This window comes from Anoplopoma fimbria, chromosome 7 (assembly GCF_027596085.1).
Source record: "Anoplopoma fimbria isolate UVic2021 breed Golden Eagle Sablefish chromosome 7, Afim_UVic_2022, whole genome shotgun sequence".
Classification (NCBI taxonomy): Eukaryota; Metazoa; Chordata; class Actinopteri; order Perciformes; family Anoplopomatidae; genus Anoplopoma; species Anoplopoma fimbria.
This window is the reverse complement of record NC_072455.1, coordinates 19,644,422-19,664,557: the sequence shown is the minus strand read 5'-3', so window position 1 is coordinate 19,664,557 and position 20,136 is coordinate 19,644,422. Positions and strand designations below refer to the sequence as shown.

The window sequence follows — 20,136 nt, the reverse complement described above, 5'->3', positions numbered from 1 at the left end:
ACTTGAATAAATAATTACCCGCATTATTTACACATAACAATGGAATTGTGAATTTTATCTCCATTTTTCCATGTCATTCAAATTTAACTTAAATCCTAAAAACTGAAAACATACAACTGTATAAAAGTTGTGCAGCATATAGTACATGCAAAAATACCCATAGGGTTGGAAATTTACTTTTTTGTCCACCTGCCACTTAATTTCTTTCACCAGCCAATTTCTAGGCAATGTGAAATTACATGTGATAATTAATAAAACAAGATCTACAAAATTCCAGGAATATGCTATTTTATTTCACAAGATAAATATTTTAACTGAAATATTTTTCTCTCCCTCTTTTTATTTTAGCACTCTTAATTTGAAGGCCAACATTTCCCAATTTTGTCACTTCCTGGGTGTTTATCATGGACTTCTTTGGTCTTCCAATCTACTAACGAATGAAATAAACCTCTCAGTATTTGTTTATTTTAAGGTTGGTATTGCAAAAGTATTATATTATGTTTTATTTGTTTGCCACTTGCAGTAAAGTCTGTGCTGGTTTCAGTTAAATAGTAAAAAAAACTTCCCTTTTCAAATTGAGATATAGTCACTCATTAATAACAATAATAATGACCAAGGCAGTTATATACTATTGTGCTGGGGTGACCACTGTAAATGAATATCACATGATTCAGCATATATCATCTCTTTATGGTAGATTACTTGTTATTACCATAGATTGTACAAGTACCTCCCCTCACCTCAGTATTTTACATTTGTGTCCTACTCCCACCTAGCGCCTTAGATCGGAACAGACTATAGTGTACAGAAAATATTACAGTTTATTTTAGATGTCCAAAAATATTTTGGGTTGTAAATGCTGGTATAATATTTTAATAGTTTTAATATTATTTATAGTTTAATAGCAAATCTATGCAAAGAAAAGAACAAATAATAGATGAAAACTAAGACATGAGAAACCCCAAAAGTACTTATGATGAGTCAAATTTTTGACCTGCCACTTAAAATGTATTATCTTATAATTTGGGTTCACTATTTCAAAAATTGGCTTACTATTTAATTTTAAATTAGTTTAATATTTTATTTATTTACCATATAAAATCTCTAATTTAGTAATACAAACTTTGAACAAACTTTCTAATTAGTTTTGACCTGCCATACTATTTCTGACTTACCATCTTGTCATTTTGACTTCATAAGACAAAATCTTTGCTTACTATCTCATAACTTTTACTTAGTAACTCAAACTTTTGTATCATTATCTCACAATTAAGAATATCAAGAATTTGCTTTAGAAAGTACAAATATTGAATTAAAATCTTATAATATCAAAATATTAACCCACATTGGTACTTTCTATCTAATCTATTTTTGTTTTACCTGCCATACATACATTTTTTAATAATTTATAACTAATTATTTATGAAATTTGGCTTCAATAATATCTAAGCTGCATATATTTTCAGAAAAAATATGATTTTCTGATTCCTGTAAAGCCATGTATGGAGCACACCATTATGAATGATAAGTAGACCCGGTCAGTTTGATGAACTTGAGACATAAAGACTTATAACTTGTAACAATTCTTTTACTTATCCATTCCCACTCCGGACACCACATTTGACTCTTCATTTGTTCCTCTCTGCCTTCCCCTAGGGTCTTGATAATTTGGATTGCTTGTGTTTGGGTGGTTGTTCGGTTTTAATAGATATTCTTAGATTTCATTATGATTAAATTAATTAAAATTTTTATTTTATTTTTTTGTTTGTTTTTAGTGTTTTATTATTATATTTGATTATTGTGATTGTTCTACCCTGTGCAGCACCTTGAGATTTCTTTGTATTTTAAAGTGTGCTATATAAATAAAATCCATTATTATTATTATTATTATTATTATTATTATTATTATTATTCTACATCTGTAAATAACAGCAGGATGTGTGGAGTGGAACAAAACAATCGGGGTCTACTTTAGCTGGATGCTCCTGCTGCGCAAAGATACTGCGGCATTTCCTTTATACTCGGTGAGCCGCAGTGCATGCTGGTATCCCTCCGCCGGCAGAGGAAACGCTCCTCGACCAATCACATGCGTGTTTACACCATCACCTGTCAGACGCGCACCCTCCGCTATATTTTCTCTCTGAAAGGTAGGAACCATGCATTTATTTCATTTTTTTTTTAATCTGTTTATTTAAATAAGTGATAAATAGACTTTATGTTTCACCAGCGAGGGGAGCCGGTTCTGCTACACCCGAGAAACATGCAGGGTGAGCCGGGTGAGCAGGGTGCGCTCACCCCGGAGCTGCAGAGCTGCTGATCCGTCCGCCTGGCTTGTTTTTTAGCCGATTATCAGAAAGTCCTTGCTTAATCATCCCCGGCTGAGGTCGGAGCACAGTGTTAGCTTTGCAAACCCGGGTTACTGTTGTTTAAATTAAAAAAAACAACCCTTTTAACATTGCATTTCTGCAGAGGTTGCTGCAGCCCTCCAGCTATCAGGACCGGCCGTGCATCCTCAAGACACAAGTACAGACCCTGGTCTGCAAGAGGGAGATGCATTTGGTGGAGCTGTGCACGGTGCATGGTGCACGGCTGCATTCATTTCACCGTTATATATATATATATCTTATTTATCTCTTGTTAACTGTGGTGTTTCTGCTCAAAGCTGCAGCTCAGTGCGCGTTGATCTGTGTTGCAAGGTGCCTCTTTGTTCCTTTCATTTTGGTCTTAACGTTTCCTTATTATTTAACCCGTTAACAAACGTTCCTTCAATAAGACATAGCGATAACCCTAATGTAAAATGATGCTGTGCTGCAATTTATGAAAATGTTCCTTAGCATTAATAGTAATATATACATTAAGAAGAGGAAGTACAATGATTCATTATGTGAGACAATGATCTCAGTCAGTTACATAATGTTATAAGTGCATTAATTGATATTGCTGAAATGAATGTGTAAGTATCTTACTACTACTTACTGTACTTAACTATACCGTTTACTGTAGTATTTGGTTAAGGTGGAGCTCATTCTAGCTTCTATATTTGCTGTTTAGTAACATACGTTTTATAAAGATGTAAATATGCATCATATTTCATAAGCTCTTTTTGGTTTATGTATGGAAAATCTTATTAATGCAAACAAACTAGTGCTGTCAAATAACTGCACATGGAGTGAAATATTTGCCTCTGAAATGAATTGCAGTCAGAAGTAACATTAAATGGAAATGTATGTTTAGTACGTCAGTAATTGTGGTTAGTTGTATTCTACCACTTCCCCTTAACAAACCGATATTCTTCTTGTTTCAGATAAATAGCTTTTAAGTTGTTAAAATCATCTTCCTTAATCTTTGACAGTAACGTATATATATATTCTCTCACTGCATGTTTCAGCTTTTCGCTGAAGCTGTAGGATGTTTTCACTGAGGGAAATATTTAAAATCTAGACACCATGTGTTTTTTTTTGGCTGCACAATTCCATCAAATGGACATATTTCACATTTCTTGTGTAACATTTTATACACGTTTTCCCAAACTTTAAGCTGTAAAGCAAATGTTAGTGTCCCTGGATCATTGATTTTGTGAAACTATAAAGGTGGGAAGATGAGCAGAGAGATGTAGAGATGGGAGGGGAGTGAATCAGATCCAGACGGAGTAAGGTGCAGTGCAGTGTGGGTGTTCACAGTATTAACCCAGCCTCCGTGCAGTATACCTTTTTGATTTACAGTGTTTGCTTTCAGTCTTTTTATTTCTCCTCCTGTGCACCCAGGAGCTGAAACACACACTCGCACTGAAGCGCCTACGGTAACCACTAACTGGACGGACTCTCTGGCAATTGACCTTTTGCAGGTAAGCCTGGGCTCACTTTATACAGTACTATTATACAATACACAAGCTGCTGTTGTTATTCTCATCTTCAAGACTTTTTCTCCTCGAGTTGCATCTTGTACCATTTATAGTGTAGCTACATTTTCATGGCTTTTATAAGAGATTAGCAGTGTCTTTACCAGCAGGGACAGATTTCACATGACCGTTATGATCAAATTACAAATAGGGTGCACACAGTGACACCAGACAGGATGGATTTGCATACCTGTTTGTTAGGGAGAAAAACACCTTGGTTGTTAAAGATATTAAAGCAAAAATATTAAGTAAAAAATTGTGTTTCCCATGAATGAAAACAACTGTTATTTTGGATCGTGACATTATCTTAAAGGTACAAACAAGAAATACAAGCAAGAAATGTAAGAGACAAAACCTGATTTACCCCCTCAACTTAATTACAGAACATTTTTATGAGGTTCTCGTTAATGTGTGGTTTTTAGCATTTGAATGATTTTTATTTTATGGCTGCACCAGCTATAAAATGTAATATCCTCCCTAAATCACTGTGTCTGTGTTTACAAAGATGGTCTAACATGCATAGTCAGAGGAGCAGTTCAATGATTTGTAGTCTTTGGATTATGCATTTTTTTTAAAAATGCCCTGAGAAGACCCACTGTTGACAAGATCCCGCGGTTCTGATTCACGAGGAATGTCAGCCGCAGTTGTTTTTAGACTGAGACGGCTCTTAGTGTCCGACTTGTGATAACCCGGTCCCTGAGGCTATGTGGCACCGTGTGTTTGTCTGAGGCGTGCAAACTGCTAATTGGAGCATCCCAGGTGTAAAGAACAGCATCGGTGCAGTGAAGTAAATCTTCTGGGGTTTGTGGAAAGCAATAAAAGAGAATAAACAACAGTACAATGAAAGTAGGGAGGAAGAACAATTCAAGAGACACAGTTTAAAACAGGTTACTGTATTTCTGATGGCTCTCTGCAGTCAGATCGTCCAGTTAGTACTTTATAATAAAACTTCATCATTAACATTTTATCATTCTTGTCAACAACTTTCCATCTCAGAGATTCTAAGGTTTGATTTATCATAACGATTATTACTCCATACTTCCCACCTCTCTGTCTTAGTGGAATAGCGGAATACGTCTTGAACCATGAGCTCAGTGGCAGTGTTGACCCCGGAAAGCTTTGCGGAGCATCGCAGTGGCCTGAAGGACCAGGATATGACGGGTAACATCCACCTGTCATCTGTTTACCTGTTTTTTTTTACTTATTAGAAGGCTTTTACCTCAGTAGCCCAAGCTAGTTAGCCACTTGAGTAAAAACATTTAGATTTCCCCTCCTTACCTTTGCTGTGCGATCTCACTTTCTTTGTACTATACATGATCATTTATGAATGTTTTTTTTCTGAGGTTGAAAGTTTTCATCTGTCTGTATACAGATAAACTACCCTCCATACTAATTGCTCCTTAATTTGTAATAATCCTCCTCTATCCATCCACTCATGCATTCTGTTTTCTTTTTTCCATCCTTACCTTCACCCTTGCCTTATTTTTCTTTGTCTCTGTGGGCCAGGCTGCGTCCCAGAGGACGAGGCCTACATCCCTACCTACCTGGAGGCCTTCCCTCCGCTGCCGGAGAAGGGGGCACCAGGGGAAAAGACTGGGGAGCCAGTTTCGGCGTGGGGGAGCAAGATCAGGCCCATCAAAGCCTCCGTCATCACCCAGGTCAGGCAGCCACTGACTACATACTGTTTTGACATTCATGCAAAAAAATGAAATGCAAAAATACTATACTTCAATGTCTGTCTTTCATTCCTCTGCTCTTTAGAAATCTTTCTGACAATAACTAAATTTGGCCACAAGCGACACGAGCGGTCGATAAGAAGCACCAGTCATGGGAAAATAAGCAAATGAGACAGGTTGACTGAAATTTGAACCTTCCCCTCTGACCCGCTCTCTGTGTGTAGGTGTTCCACGTGCCCCTGGAGGAGCGACGCTACAAGGACAACAGCCAGTTCGGGGAAGGCGAGGAGGCCAAAGTGTGCTTGGACATCATGCAGCGGACGGGGGCCCACATTGAGCTGTCCCTGGCCAAAGACCAGGGCCTGTCCATCATGGTCACCGGCAAACTGGACTCTGTCATGAAGGCTCGCAAGGAAATCGTAGCTCGTCTGCAGACGCAGGTAAATTCACCTCAGTTGTTTGTGCTGATATTTTGTTATATGTTTAAACTGTTGGGTTGCGGGATACTAAGTGCATTGTGGGGGTGTTTTCTTGACTAGATCTATTGAGAATATTGCCTTTCTTTGGCTTAATAAAAATGAAGCAGTCTAAAGCATCAATGCATTTGTCAAGAGCATTGTTGCAAATTAAAATAATTTTACCAATAATGCAACAAATTTCCTAAAGACACAGAATAAAATGGATAAACTTAGTTACTTTTGCACGTTGTGATTTAATCTGTAAGCTTTGTAACACAGCTGTACAGTCATGAGATAATCACCTTGATTGAAATGAGTTCTTTCATTTTAACTTCTTCTTCATTGATACATTGAGTGATGATATATTGGTGCAAACACATTGTGTGCTAGTGATGAATAATTTGTGTTTTTAGGGATTACACGTTCCTGTATTTTGGAACCTCACCAAGTCCATCTTTAAGTGACTGAGATATAAAAAGGGTTTTGTCTTAATGGTGAATACTGTTGGTAAAATGCCACTGAGTAACAGATGTTTCTTTGAGGAAGAACAACGACTCACATCACTTAAACTGGTGGATGGGATCAGAGGTTTTAATGTGACATTAAAAGTGTGACATCTGTTACTTTTATTGGTGTTTGCTCTTTTTACATCCTCACAAAATTATATAAGGAGAGTTTGTTCTAGCAGCAGCTTGAACAATCCTATCTGTGCAGGCAGGCCGCTTTAGGACAGAAAGTTGAGCTGAAAAACGACCGTCAGCTCCCGAGGGTGGCCTTTCTGGGCCTCAGCAGTAAACATGCTGATTTCCACTTCACTTGGTGCACTGAGGTCCACGCATAGAGCTGAACTGCAGTTATTGATAAAAGAGTGCAGAAAAACAATCCCTCCTCTTCGCAAGGTCAAATGCTTTTGTTTTTGTTTACCTACTGAAAACTCAAATATTCCATTGTTACTGAAAATTAAAGTCATGGTAAACTAGAAATGTGAGAAACTATTGATATCACGGAAATGTTGAAACCTCAGCAGCTACATCAACAATTCTATACGGTTATCGATATTTCTGACCTTTTAAGATCGACTATATGCTAATGAAAGAAGTTCGGTTTTCCTGTTCAAGTCTGAATAAGACTTTCTCCCTCTCCTCCCAGGCTTCAGCTACGGTCGCCATCCCCAAGGAGCACCATCGTTTTGTCATCGGTAAGAACGGTGAGAAGCTGCAGGAGCTGGAGCTGAAGACCGCCACCAAGATCGCTATTCCGCGTCCCGACGACCCCAGCACCAACATCCGCATCACTGGCACCAAGGAAGGCATCGAGAAGGCTCGCCATGAAATACTTCTGATCTCTGCTGAACAGGTGAGCTGTGGGGGTTTGAACATGGAGGCCTTAAAAAAAGCTATTTTAATTGGCTAACACCCAGCTATTAAGAGCTGAAGACATTGGTGCCGCTGAATATCTTTTTGATATTTTACTTTATTCCCTATCTAATCATATCAGACTTTATTTACATATTGGTCGACTCTTCTGTTTGCCGACTCCCCCCCTCCTCCTTCCACTCACGCTAACCTCATCAACAGGACAAGCGTGCGGTGGAGCGTCTGTCCCTGGAGAAGGCCTTCCACCCCTTCATCGCAGGCGCCCACAACCGGCTGGTGCAGGAGCTGAGCCAGGAGACGGGCGCTCGCATCAGCATCCCTCCACCCAGCCTGCCCAAGGACGAGATCGTCATCACCGGGGAGAAGGAGGCCGTCGCCCTGGCGCTCAGCCGCATCCGAGCCATCTATGATGACAAGGTGTGTTGGATCAAAAAGAAAAGTTTATAGCGAACATAGAGCTCTAACTAACTCAGCTGTTTGACTTAAGAATTTATTTGTGAAAAAATTCACATTCCAGTCGGGGACCTTTTGTTTCATAGCATACACCTCTCTCTTCCCTCTATTTCTACTGTCTATGAATTCCTAAAAACCTTTAAATACAATTTATTTTGTGACATCTGGATTAAAAATAAAGTTGATAGTTGATTGATCATTTCACTCAGTGTCCTTAAACTATATAACTAACTTAATTACCTTGTAAAATAAATAATAAATATACTGTCTTATAATTATATTATTATAATTTATCTGACTCCATTGTCTATTTGCGGTTTGTTGTTTTTCACCTTTCGAATTCCTTTTCGCTGCAATTTGATTCAGTTTTTTAATCTATTTATCTGCTTAAGCGATATTAATTCTACCGTGATAGTAAATTAAGAATCCACAACGGCTCTTGTTCTCAGATCATTCACACCTTTGTGGATTTTTTCAGTTTTCAATTTATGCCCATTTTTAGTCTGTGCTAGACTTGCCCAGATGAGACTTTATTGCAAGACACAGAATTGCAGATATTAACTTTGTGGTCGTCTGTTTTCATGACAGTCTACACTTAAACCACTTTTTCACTCCACTGCCTGGATCTTAAACCTCATCTGCAATAACAATGTTCACTGTGTTTTTGTAATAAGGAAGTTTTTATCAGTGGTGTTTTATTTTCTACCACACACACAGTAGATTGATGACACACGGTGAGGAAGCGTGTGTGCTAGATGAATGCTGGCGATAGGCAGGGCCGGAGATAATGTGGAGAGAAAATTGGATTTCACCAGAGAACAACAGGATGAGAATGCTAATGTCATTTAGTGCATATGCATGAGAGGCAAAAACAAATATATTCTCTTGCTTTGAATCACTCTCCTCTCCCTCTCTGCTCACCTTTTGGCAGCTTATTTCCTTTTGTCTCACTGTCGCTCAGTCCTACTCATTTCAACTTTCGTCTGCTTTGTCCTTCCGGTTTCCTGTCTGTCATTCCCCTCTCTGTCTCCTGTTGTGGTCCCATCAATCCCTCAATGTGCTCCTTAATTTACCCACTTCCTCCCGCTGTCCTTCCTCTCACGGCCGTCTTCTTTTTACGTGCCACTCACTCATCAATTCTAATCTTCTCCTCATCCTCCCTGCAGAAGAGGAAGACGACCACCATCTCCGTGGAGGTGAAGAAGTCTCAGCATAAGTACATCATAGGTCCAAAGGGCAACACCCTGCAGGAGATCCTGGAGACCACGGGGGTGTCGGTGGAGATGCCTCCTCTGGACTCTGGCTCGGAGACCATCATCCTCAGAGGGGAGCCTGACAAGCTGGGACCGGCGCTCACACAGGTGTACGCAAAGGTGAGGAGGAGAGGGGAGGTTGAGAGTGCAAGTCCCAATAAAATATGTTGGTGCAGCTTTGATTTCCAGCCAGCTATTTAGAGATTTCAGTGAGGTTGTGAATGTCAATCATCTTTTAACTTGCAACCCTTTTGTCCCTCTGCAGGCGAAGAGTGTGATGGTGGTGGAGGTGACCGCTCCGGCCTGGCTGCATCGCTTCATCATCGGCAAGAAAGGACAGAACATCGGGCGGATCACACAGCAGCTGCCACGGGTAAGCTAAGGAGAGAGATGATCGGGGTTAGAAACCGGGGACACAAAACACGGTCTGCTCCAACAAAATGACAGAATAATAGTTGTCACAGCCCTACCATCTATGGGTGTGTGTGGCAGTGTATAGGAAGAAGCAGAATATAAACCAAAGGAACAGTGGCAGAAAGGATCTTGTCCCCCAGAGAGCGATGCTGCTGATTGAAGGAGGTATTAACGGTCAGAGCAACACCGGCTCAGGCGTCGCTCATCCAGCTGATGACCCTCCAATTAGCACCTGCAACAGACAACCACAAGCAACAGGACACCTAGTGTATGGGAGGAGGAGGGTGGTCAGCAGGAGGTGAAGAAGGAGGGGACATTTAGAAGGGACAGCAGCATGGCAGAGGACTCTTGTAATAGACTGAGATGTGTTTTATTTGCTGTGACACTAGGGAGAATTAACACAGGGTGGGTCAGGAGAAGTCACACTGCATCTTTATCTGTGCGTGTGTGTTTGTTTGCGTAGGTTCACATAGAGTTCACTGACGGTGAGGAGCGCATCAGTCTGGAGGGGCCGACAGAGGAGGTGGAACAGGCTCAGACCCAGATACAAGAGATCATCAAGGACCTGGTGAGTAATCGGAACACACACTCACACACACACACACACACACACACACACACACACACACACACACACACACACACACACACACACACACACACACACACACACACACACACACACAAACACAAACACAAAACACACACACAAAATGACACACACTCGCAATACTAAAATCATGAGCGTTTTTCAACAAAATTGCAGGAAGCTTGATGTATATATATATATATATATATATATATATATATATAATATATATATATATATATTTAATAGATCTTAAATGATCAGTTAACTAATCGATCAGTCAATTGATGTTTGTTTTAAGTCACTGGATGCTGTTCAAGTGTTAGGATTTCCTTTTTTGTGTGTTTTATATATTTGTAAAATTGTTGTTTTTAACTTTTTGCCAGACAAAACAAGCATGTTAAAGACTTCACCTTGGGCTTTAAGAAATTGTGATTTGCATTTTTCACCATTTAGAAAATAAAAAGACCTTGAACCATGAATCAGATAGTCGAGAAAATAATTTACAGATGAATCTATAATGAAAAAAATCTCTAGTTGCAGCCCTTCATTGGAATATTTATAACAAGAAGAGGAGCAGTCTTGGCTCAAAACTCAGTGAAATGCTCCCGATATTATTTCTTATTTAACTAATTCAAGGTGGTTCACATTCTTACCCAAAATGACATGAAGCATTGCTGTTAGAAGTTCACTCCTGTTCACTCTTAGAGTAAAGACACTTAGAAAGACATACAGATAAAGACTCAAAATAGATACAGATTAGTTTGGGTTCAGTACTGTAGCTCATGGAACACATTTAGTCATACATCTCCCTCTGTCCCCTCTGTGTCCAGCTGGTGAGGATGGACTACACTGAAGTCATCATAGATCAGCGTTTCCACAGACACCTCATCGGAAAGAACGGAGCCAACAGTGAGTACACTTCTGTTGACCTCAGCAGAAAAAACACATCAGCACTTCTGGGGTTTAGAGTTCAAAGCCAGTGGGATCAGCCTTTTCATTTTCCATTTTTTTGAAGCCACTAACTCAGGAAATTTAACCACTTTTTTGGTTTTACTCTTTTAGTCAGAAGCATCACATCTTCTGCAAATTACTTGTTTGGTTGTCCAATGATAGATTGGGACAGCCAGTTAAGAAACCCTGCCTCAAGTTGTGGTTTCCATCATGCACCATGATGAACTTTGTGTTATACTTATGTTGCATGTCTGTTTTAATGATCATATTATGACAAAGTCTGACAATTTCTACGTGGGTCTTGACACACAAATTGGCATGCACTGAAAAGATATTTAAAATGTGTAGTATTACAATCTTAAGGGCTTGAAAAGTAGCCGTAAAAAGACTGCAGAGTAAAGCGAATAAATGGATTATGATGCAGGAAGGTTGTGGCAAGTTTCTGTGAACAGTTTGGATACTTTTTTCCACCATAAAAATGACAGACAAACCTACATCCTCTTTACAGCCGCCTTTTATGCCTGTAGTTGATTTTTTTTTAATGCAGATTTGAGTGAAAAACTTTGAAAACACAACCCCTTCATCTAATTATTTTCGCCCTTCTGTCGCACCATCCATCCACTAACGACAGTCAATCGGATCAAGGAGCAGTACAAAGTGTCGGTACGGATCCCCCAGGACTCTGAGCGAAGTGGCCTGGTCCGGATCGAAGGAGACCCTAAAGGGGTCCAACTGGCACGCAGAGAGCTCATTGAGATGGTCCAGAGAATGGTGAGCATGGGGTCAAAGTTTACCATTCTGCTGGTCGGCATAAACAAAAAAAAAGGTCTGTACAGAGACTCAAAGTGGCCTGCTCACACTATTATCCCCAATATCCAGGAAAACGAGCGCACCAAAGACCTGATCGTGGAGCAGAAGTTCCATCGGACAATCATCGGGCAGAAGGGAGAAAAGATTAAAGAAGTCCGAGACAAGTTCCCTGAGGTGAACATTTTCTCTGAGCCTTACTGCCCTTTATCTCACCATTTATATTTATCATTGTGAAATAATTAGTTTTGACACAGTTCTAATTTAATTTGACAAGTATTATCTCATCTGCTTCCAGGTCATTATCAATTTCCCTGACCCAGCGCAGAAGAGTGATATTGTCCAGCTGAGAGGGCCGAAGAACGAGGTGGAGAAATGTGGAAAGTTCCTCCAGAAAATCATTGCCGACCTGGTACGACCCATCTGGTTCTATCTTTGACTCTTCACTTGATTCTGTCCCTCTAGACTTGACTTCACAGCAGCTTTCTTTTCTTTTACAGATTGAGAATAGCTTCTCGCTCTCCGTTCCCATCTTTAAGCAATTTCACAAAAACATAATTGGTAAGGGCGGCGCCAACATCAAAAAGGTGAGACATTGAAGTGCACTCTGCATTCATTTCAATTCAAGATTTGTATTTTTTATACTATATTGAAACCTGTACATTCTTTGCTGAAATCCTTATGTAAACTGTTGCCACAATACATTTTAAATGATGTTAAAGGGACAAAATGACAGATGTTGTTGATGCCACCAGATCCGTGAAGAGACCAACACCAAGATCGACCTGCCGACAGAGAACAGTAACTCTGAGATGATCGTCATCACAGGCAAGAAGAGCAACTGTGACGCAGCCAGAGATCGAATCCTCGCCATCCAGAGAGAACTGGTGAGAGATGCAAGACTGTTTTTATCATTTGTTGCAGCTTCCATGGTTTTTGGTCAGAAATAGATTTTTTTTACCTTCCTTCATGCCTTGAATTGTCTCCGGTTACCTTTGTTGCATTCTGTCTGCCTCATTTCCTGCCCTATTTAAACTCTTGCTTTCTAGTAAAGGCAGAAAATGCCTAAATAATAGTAATAATGTAAATAATAACACAGTTACATTTTGAGTCAAATACAACCAAAAATTACAACCTTAATTTTAGTTTTAGGACCCAAAGTTAAAGCTGGAGTGTGGGACTTTTACATATAGATGAACGTATGTTACATTCAGGCCCTTGCCAAAGAAGTCCAGATAAGACAAAATGCTGCAAATGCAGCTGTACCTCAATATCTCCCTGGCTCACATTTCTCTGTTCTTAAGGCTAATATTAAGGAGACGGAGGTCGCCATCCCTGCCAGGCTGCACAACTCTCTGATCGGCTCCAAGGGCTGCCTCGTGCGCTCCATCATGGAGGACTGCGGCGGTGTCCACATCCACTTTCCCTCCGAGGGCTCCGGCTCGGACAAGGTCACCATCAGAGGGCCCGTCGGTGAGGTGGAGAAGGCCAAGAAACAGCTGCTGCAGCTGGCTGAAGAGAAGGTGGGTGTGGAAAAGAAAAGTTTGAAGAAAGAGAACAAAGAGTTAATGAACACAAGAGGTGACTTAAAAGGACAGAGAAGTGAGTAACCATGGAGAGGAAGGGAAGGGAGGTCAAGTACTTACATCCTTTCCTGTTCTTTGTCATTCACAGCAAGTCAACAACTTCACAGCTGAGCTTCAGGCAAAGCCAGAGTACCATAAATTCCTTATCGGCCGTGGAGGGGCCAATATTCGGCGTGTGCGGGACAAAACGGGGGCCCGCATCATCTTCCCGTCGCCGGATGATAACGAGCAGGAACTGATCACCATTGTAGGGAAGGAGGAAGCCGTTCGTCAGGCACAGAAGGAGCTGGAATGTCTCGTCAAAAACCTGGTAATAAATCGGAAATGCTAAAAATATCCTCCAAAAACAGACAGAAAAAAAACCAGAGCCTCTCCAAATATTCAGTGTCATATTCTTAACCATCCCTTTTCTGTACTAAAGTGCCTTCCACTCACTACGTTACTGTTGTCTCTCCCTCCCCAGGACGACGTGGTGGAGGACAGCATGGTCGTAGACGTTCGCCACCACCGCCACTTTGTGTGTCGGAGAGGCCAGGTGCTGCGAGAGCTGGCTGAGGAGTACGGCGGTGTGGCCGTGAGCTTCCCTCGAACGGGAGCAAACAGTCAGCGGGTCACTCTGAAGGGAGCCAAAGACTGCGTGGAGGCCGCCAAGAAACGCATCCAGGAGATCATTGAGGACCTAGTAAGAGTTCATTTCAAAACAAAAATCTCTGTATTTTCATATTAATACATTTCGCTCTTAATAAAAATGTAATGTAAGTAAACCTCCTTTACTCATGATGTGTCCTTGTGTGCCATCGGTGCCGTTGTTACCCAGCTGTCGCTTGTCTTCCTCCCCTCTTTTCTCGAGCAGGAGTCCCAGGTGAGCGTGGAGGTGGCCATCCCTCAGCGCTACCACCGAGCCATCATGGGGCCGAAAGGTTGCCGCATCCAGCTCATCACCAGGGAGCACGAGGTCCAAATCAGGTTCCCAGAGAGAGACGACGGCACAGCAGGTCAGAGACGTAACGCACAACAGAAGAGAACCTGCAGCTACAATACTAATGGTGTTGTTGATTTGTGCCTCCACAAAGAAAGCAGAAAAATAGGAAAATAGTGCTCTATGAGTACAGGAATTATGACATCTGGTTTCACATTTTGGAAATGTTAATAAAAGAATATATCATATTTATTTAGAGAACAAATGACCACCTTTCATCATTTAATTGCCACTCAAGTTAATCTGTCTTATCAGCCAGTCAAGCAGGTTGATCTTTATATTTGAATCCATAATGTGGAAGCCAGGGGAAATGAAAATACACCAGAAACAGGCAAGAATTTTTTTATTTTAATACATTATTTATTGTGAAACTACAGGTCAGGAGGCTCCACCACAGGAAAACGGTGAGGTCAGTCCAGAGGCGGAGTTTGTCGCCCGCAAGTGTGACATCATCACCATCGCTGGGCGTGCAGAGAAGTGTGAACCGGCGAGAGCTGCACTGCTGGTAGGCGGTACTCGTACTTCAACTACAGACACGATGCTGTCTGTTTTTTAATCATCTCCATTATCCATTTCCTCAATAAAATTCCTGTTTTCTCCTCAAGGCGCTGGTTCCCATAACGGAGGACGTTGAAGTGTCTTACGAGCTGCATCGCTACATCATTGGCCAGAAGGGCAGTGGGATCAGGAAGATGATGGAGGAATACGAGGTAGGCTTCTTCTCTCTGGTGCCATCTTCTGGCCATCAGACATTTCACACTGCAGATCTTGAAATCTTTGTTTTAAAGCCGTTGGCTGGCAAACACGCTTATTTATTGTGATAAATTCGATGAGTTATGTTGATGAAGAAGTTGGATTGCAATTTAGGGGATACCTTAAAAATGTAACTCATGTTCAGGTGACTGCATTTTGTGTGTGTGGTTTTCCGTGTGCAGGTGAACATCTGGGTGCCACAGCCAGAGAAACAGCTGGATGTGATCAAGGTGACGGGCCTGGTGGCCAACGTGGAGCGAGCCAAACAGGGTCTGCTAGACAGGGTCAAAGAACTGCAGGCCGAGCAGGCTGACAGGGTACACACACACACACACACACACACACACACACACACACACACACACACACACACACACACACACACACACACACACACACACACACACACACACACACACACACACACACACACAAAACAGCATTTCCTGGCTTATTTATCGTATCATCATATTGTTAAAATGTTTGCTGTCTTTGCTGCCCCCGTCTCCTTCCAGGCCCTGCGCAGTTTCAAGGTGACCATGTCTGTAGATCCAAAGTTCCATCCCAAAATCATCGGCCGCAAAGGAGCGGTCATCTCTCAGATTAGGAAAGACCACGACGTCAGCATCCAGTTCCCCGACAAAGGAGACGAGCAGCAGGTGTGTGTTGGCATTATTGCTGCTATGATGATATAAAACATTTCATATAGTTTTCTCACTTAAAGGTGTGTAGTGTTTAGTTGCACTGAGGTTGTAATTGCAACCAACTGAATACCCCTCTTCTCACCCCTCCCTTTCCAAGGTGGCCTTCAAGTCTTTATCTTGAGCTGTTAATACACACTTCTCATTCCTCCAGGATCTGATCGTGATCTTGGGGTACGAGCGGAACGTGGAGGAGGCGAGTCAAGCCATCAAGCAGCTGGTGGCCGAGTTGCAGGAGATGGTGAGCCAAGATGTTCATCTGGACCCGAGGACCCACGCTCGCATCATCGGAGCCCGTGGCAAAGCCATCCGCAAGCTGATGGAGGAGTTCAAGGTTAGATGTTGTTTGGGAATTTTACACATCGGTTCACAGTTACATTTTTACTATGAATACGGAGGGGAAAAGTTCTCATTGATATATTTAGATCTTGTCTGATTTCCACCTGTTGTTGTTTCCACACTATTTTAACATGTTCTCATCTGGTTCTTGTGTTCAGGTGGATATCCGGTTCCCTCAGCCAGGCTCCGACGAGCCCGACAAAGTGACGGTGACGGGCCTTCCTGAGACTGTGGACAACGCCGTCGACCACCTGCTCAACCTGGAAGAGGAATATGTGAGTTCACAAAAACTGTAGTTATCTCACAAAATCTCAGTGTTTCTCTCCTGGCACTACAGCTAAAAAGAAGTTTAATCGGTGCCAAAGCAGTTTGAAGAGCATCTTTTTTCTCATCTCCCTCCATCCTTTCTCCTCCTCTCTCAGATGCTCAGCGTGACTGAGACGGAGACGTTGGCAGCTTACATGAAGCCTCCATCTCGTTATGGAGGAGGAGGGGGAGCAGGAGCGGATGATGGCAGCGGGGGTCCGGCTAAGGGCTTTGTTGTGCGGGACGCCCCGTGGAACGCTGCAGGGAACAAGGTTAGACATGCTGTTTTGATTTGTTTTACCTCATATTCATTTATGAATGAAGAAGTTTTAGGGATAGTGGTCGAAGGGAAATACAGTTATCCTTTACTGTATTTATCTCTTACTGAATCTTTGTCAGTTTAAAAGAGGAGATGCAGATGCATAAGAGAAGAAGTTAGAAATGTTGCACTTTATCTTTAAAATATTGTCTTGCACTGCGTCCGGGTTATTAGTGCGGCCATTTGTTTTTTTCCAGGCTCCTGACATGAGCAGTGCGGAGGACTTCCCCACGTTCGGGACAGGCGTGGCCCCGAAGCAAGCGTCCGCCTGGGGTCCCAAGAAGTTCTGAAGCCGCTCATCTGGAGGGAAACAAATAAACTTCTGTATAGTAGATGACAAGAGACAAAACACATCTCTAATCAAAATTGCTGCTCGCCTTCTCTTCAGCCTCCCTTTGTCTCTGTTTCTCTGTAAAACCCTTGCACCATCCTCCCACAACCAGCCACAATGAATCCTGGGAGAACAATCCATTCTTCTTTTTCTGATCTGTCTCTCCTCATAGTACCTCCCCCCTTGCACCTGAAAGAAAAAAAAAGAACATGGAGTGCTCTCGTCATAGTTTTGCTGTTCTTCTCTGCGTCTCGGGTTTCACCACCCCTTCCGGTCTCGCTGAAATATATTTCAAAGACTTTCCCCCTTTTTTCACCTCTGACTGCCATTCTCCTGCGCAAAATCAGACCTAAAAATCACCTCACCTCATAAATGTTTAAACTCTTCAGAGTCTGCTAAATCAGAGAAGAGGCGTCAGAGAGCACTGTGGAAATATCCTGAAGCCTTCAGGGAGGTGGTGGTCGTACATCCAAGTAATGATAGCTAAATCTTGGATTTTTAAGCTAAAGAAAAGGGGAGTCTGTTTTTTTGACATCTTTTAAGGTTTATTTCCTGTGGATTTTACAAGGAGGTTACTTGTTGGCTCATCTTTCCAGTCACTCATGTGGTGCAGCAGGTGAGATAATGAGCTGTATGTGTTTGTGTGTGTGTGTGTGTGTGTGTGTGTGTGTGTGTGTGTGTGTGTGTGTGTGTGTGTGTGTGTGTGTGTGTGTGTGTGTGTGTGTGTGTGTGTTGGTGGGTTCAGGAGATTTTTTCACCCACATTAGCTTGTAGATCCCCTTTTTATTTATGTCGGAGCTGGGAGCAAAAACAGCTGCTGTATTAAACTTTCTGGAGCTTTTCTTTTTTGAATCACGATGAATCAAAAGGTGTTGAAGTCCTGAACCGATTGTTTGTACTGAAGGTCATTTTGTAACTGTTTATTTATTTGAAAAAGGAGCCATTTTATTTAAACTACTGTGATCATGCGTTTTTATAAAAAGCACTCTGTAGCTTGATGCTTACAACCTTATGTTTGGGACTGAATGTTGTACGTCAGGGTTTGGGAACATGTTACCAGTTGTTATATGTAAGTGTACAAAGAACCTTTCGCTATTTTTTTAAACTGTGTGAGATTTTGTTGTTGTTGGTTTTTGGCATATTTGGAAGATTGTATGTATGTGTGTGTGCGCATGGAAGTTAAGATGTATATTTGAATGAAGCTGAACCAAACTTTTACATAGTCTTTGTCCGTTTTGTCTCTCTTCTCAGAACTCATTAAGAGGTTTTTACCCTCATTAAAACTTGATTTTTTTGTCAACATCCACACAATGCTGCTTAAAATCTGTCATACCCTCCCACCAAACAAACTCAGAATCAATAGCTGCACTTTGGTTTTCTCATACAAGTGCGTTACATGCATTCAGTGAGATTTCATAGCAAAAACCTTTGTTGCACCTCATTTTTCCAGTTCTGAGACTTAAAGCGTTGTGTCCTGTTGCTAGATCGTACAATTGGCCCAGATTTCAATCAGTTAAATTAAATATTTCTTGTGCCTGGAGTCTTGAGGGAATAGTTTAATAGTTTGGAAATACACTTACATGCTTTCTTTCCAAAAATTAGGAGAACAATGTTGTCACTCTCAAGTCTGTACAATAGTTTAGCATAAACACTGGAAGATGGCGGAAAAGGGTAGCAAATATGCATACACCTCTAAAACTAACCAATGAAGTTAAATATTATTCATTAAATATGAATACAAACAGAAATGCCAAAAGTGCAATTATTTCAGGAGAAATACTGGGCAGTGGGATGAAATGTTGTTTGTCAAGAAGTAGTTCCAGTAATAGTTAACACGTCAAACAACAAATTGTCACTTTTACATTTCTGTTTGTATATGTTTTAAACAAATAAGATACAACACGTTTGATCTCGATCTGAAAAATCTACCTCTCGGAAAGAAAGCTTATTTCTCAAAAATGTTAAACTATTTGGGAGGGCCAGGAAAAGCTTGGGACCAGATTGGCAGCTCTATGTTAGACATTAGAACAACAACAGCAAAACTCAGGGTCCAATTAGAAAGTCAAAGCTGGTGCAGAAATGACTCTTTAAAGATGGCTGTAGATTATTAAACAAAACCGACTATGCAACCGAACAGGATCATACAGCAGATTACTGTCCATCAGTACGTTACTCTGCTTCACCGCAATTATGGTATCATTATAGTCATATGTTTGTGTGACAGCAAACTGGAAATCTATTTATTTTTATTGGTTGAACTCTTTGCTGAGTCTCTTCATTTTGAAATTACTTTGTGTGTGTCTTTTCTTAAATGGCAGGACAGCACTGCCCCCGAAGCAGCCACTATTTCTGTGAAAAGCTATAAAAAAACCCGCTATTGGCCTTAATGAGTAATTAGTCTACAGCATTTTGGAAAAGGTGTGATTGAGTAAGTATGCAACACGGCAATAACATGTCAGTGACCGGACTTTTTTCCTACTCTAAATAAAATTCAATGAAAAACAAAAACAAAAAACCACCAGTAGGTTGTCTTTTCTTCATGGCATCTGTTTTAAAGCCCGAATCATTCCATACCTAATGTTCTTAGAAGGTGACTGAGCTTCTTCAATTGTAATTTTGAGTATGACTCAAAAATATTTTAAGGTATGTATCAGGTGTAAATCAAGATTAGTTGATGATAAAAGAACTGCAGAGCCCTAATAAATAACATTCACATGTAAACTAGCTGAGGTCATGAGATGCAGATGACTTGAAAATTTCTTCAAATTTGGCACAAGCATCCACTTGGGCTTAAGGATGGACTGATTAGAAGCTGGCGGTCAAAGGTCAAGGACACTCTGACCTCACAAAACCCATTTTTGACCATATTTTAAGAATTCATGTGCAAATAATGACGTGTATGATAGGATAAAATTATGAAGTGATGACATTTTAAACAGACATG

At 41.1% G+C, this 20,136-nt stretch overlaps 1 protein-coding gene across 1 annotated transcript; it reads left to right on the top strand.

The window, feature by feature from the left end:
- Window positions 1-2,083: 2,083 nt before the first annotated feature.
- hdlbpb (high density lipoprotein binding protein b) lies at window positions 2,084-17,640 on the top strand. Its single transcript, XM_054601025.1, has 28 exons — window positions 2,084-2,147; window positions 3,765-3,844; window positions 4,958-5,079; window positions 5,419-5,556; window positions 5,799-6,014; window positions 7,182-7,388; window positions 7,610-7,825; window positions 9,028-9,234; window positions 9,380-9,487; window positions 9,992-10,096; window positions 10,951-11,029; window positions 11,703-11,842; window positions 11,951-12,055; window positions 12,177-12,290; window positions 12,379-12,465; window positions 12,634-12,765; window positions 13,183-13,401; window positions 13,553-13,774; window positions 13,928-14,146; window positions 14,318-14,459; window positions 14,821-14,948; window positions 15,049-15,153; window positions 15,379-15,513; window positions 15,712-15,861; window positions 16,052-16,231; window positions 16,395-16,511; window positions 16,659-16,814; window positions 17,059-17,640. The coding sequence occupies exons 3-28, from the start codon at window positions 4,984-4,986 to the stop codon at window positions 17,149-17,151; spliced, it is 3,816 nt and encodes a 1,271-aa protein (XP_054457000.1). The 5' UTR covers window positions 2,084-2,147; window positions 3,765-3,844; window positions 4,958-4,983; the 3' UTR covers window positions 17,152-17,640.
- The last annotated feature ends 2,496 nt before the right edge of the window (window positions 17,641-20,136 follow it).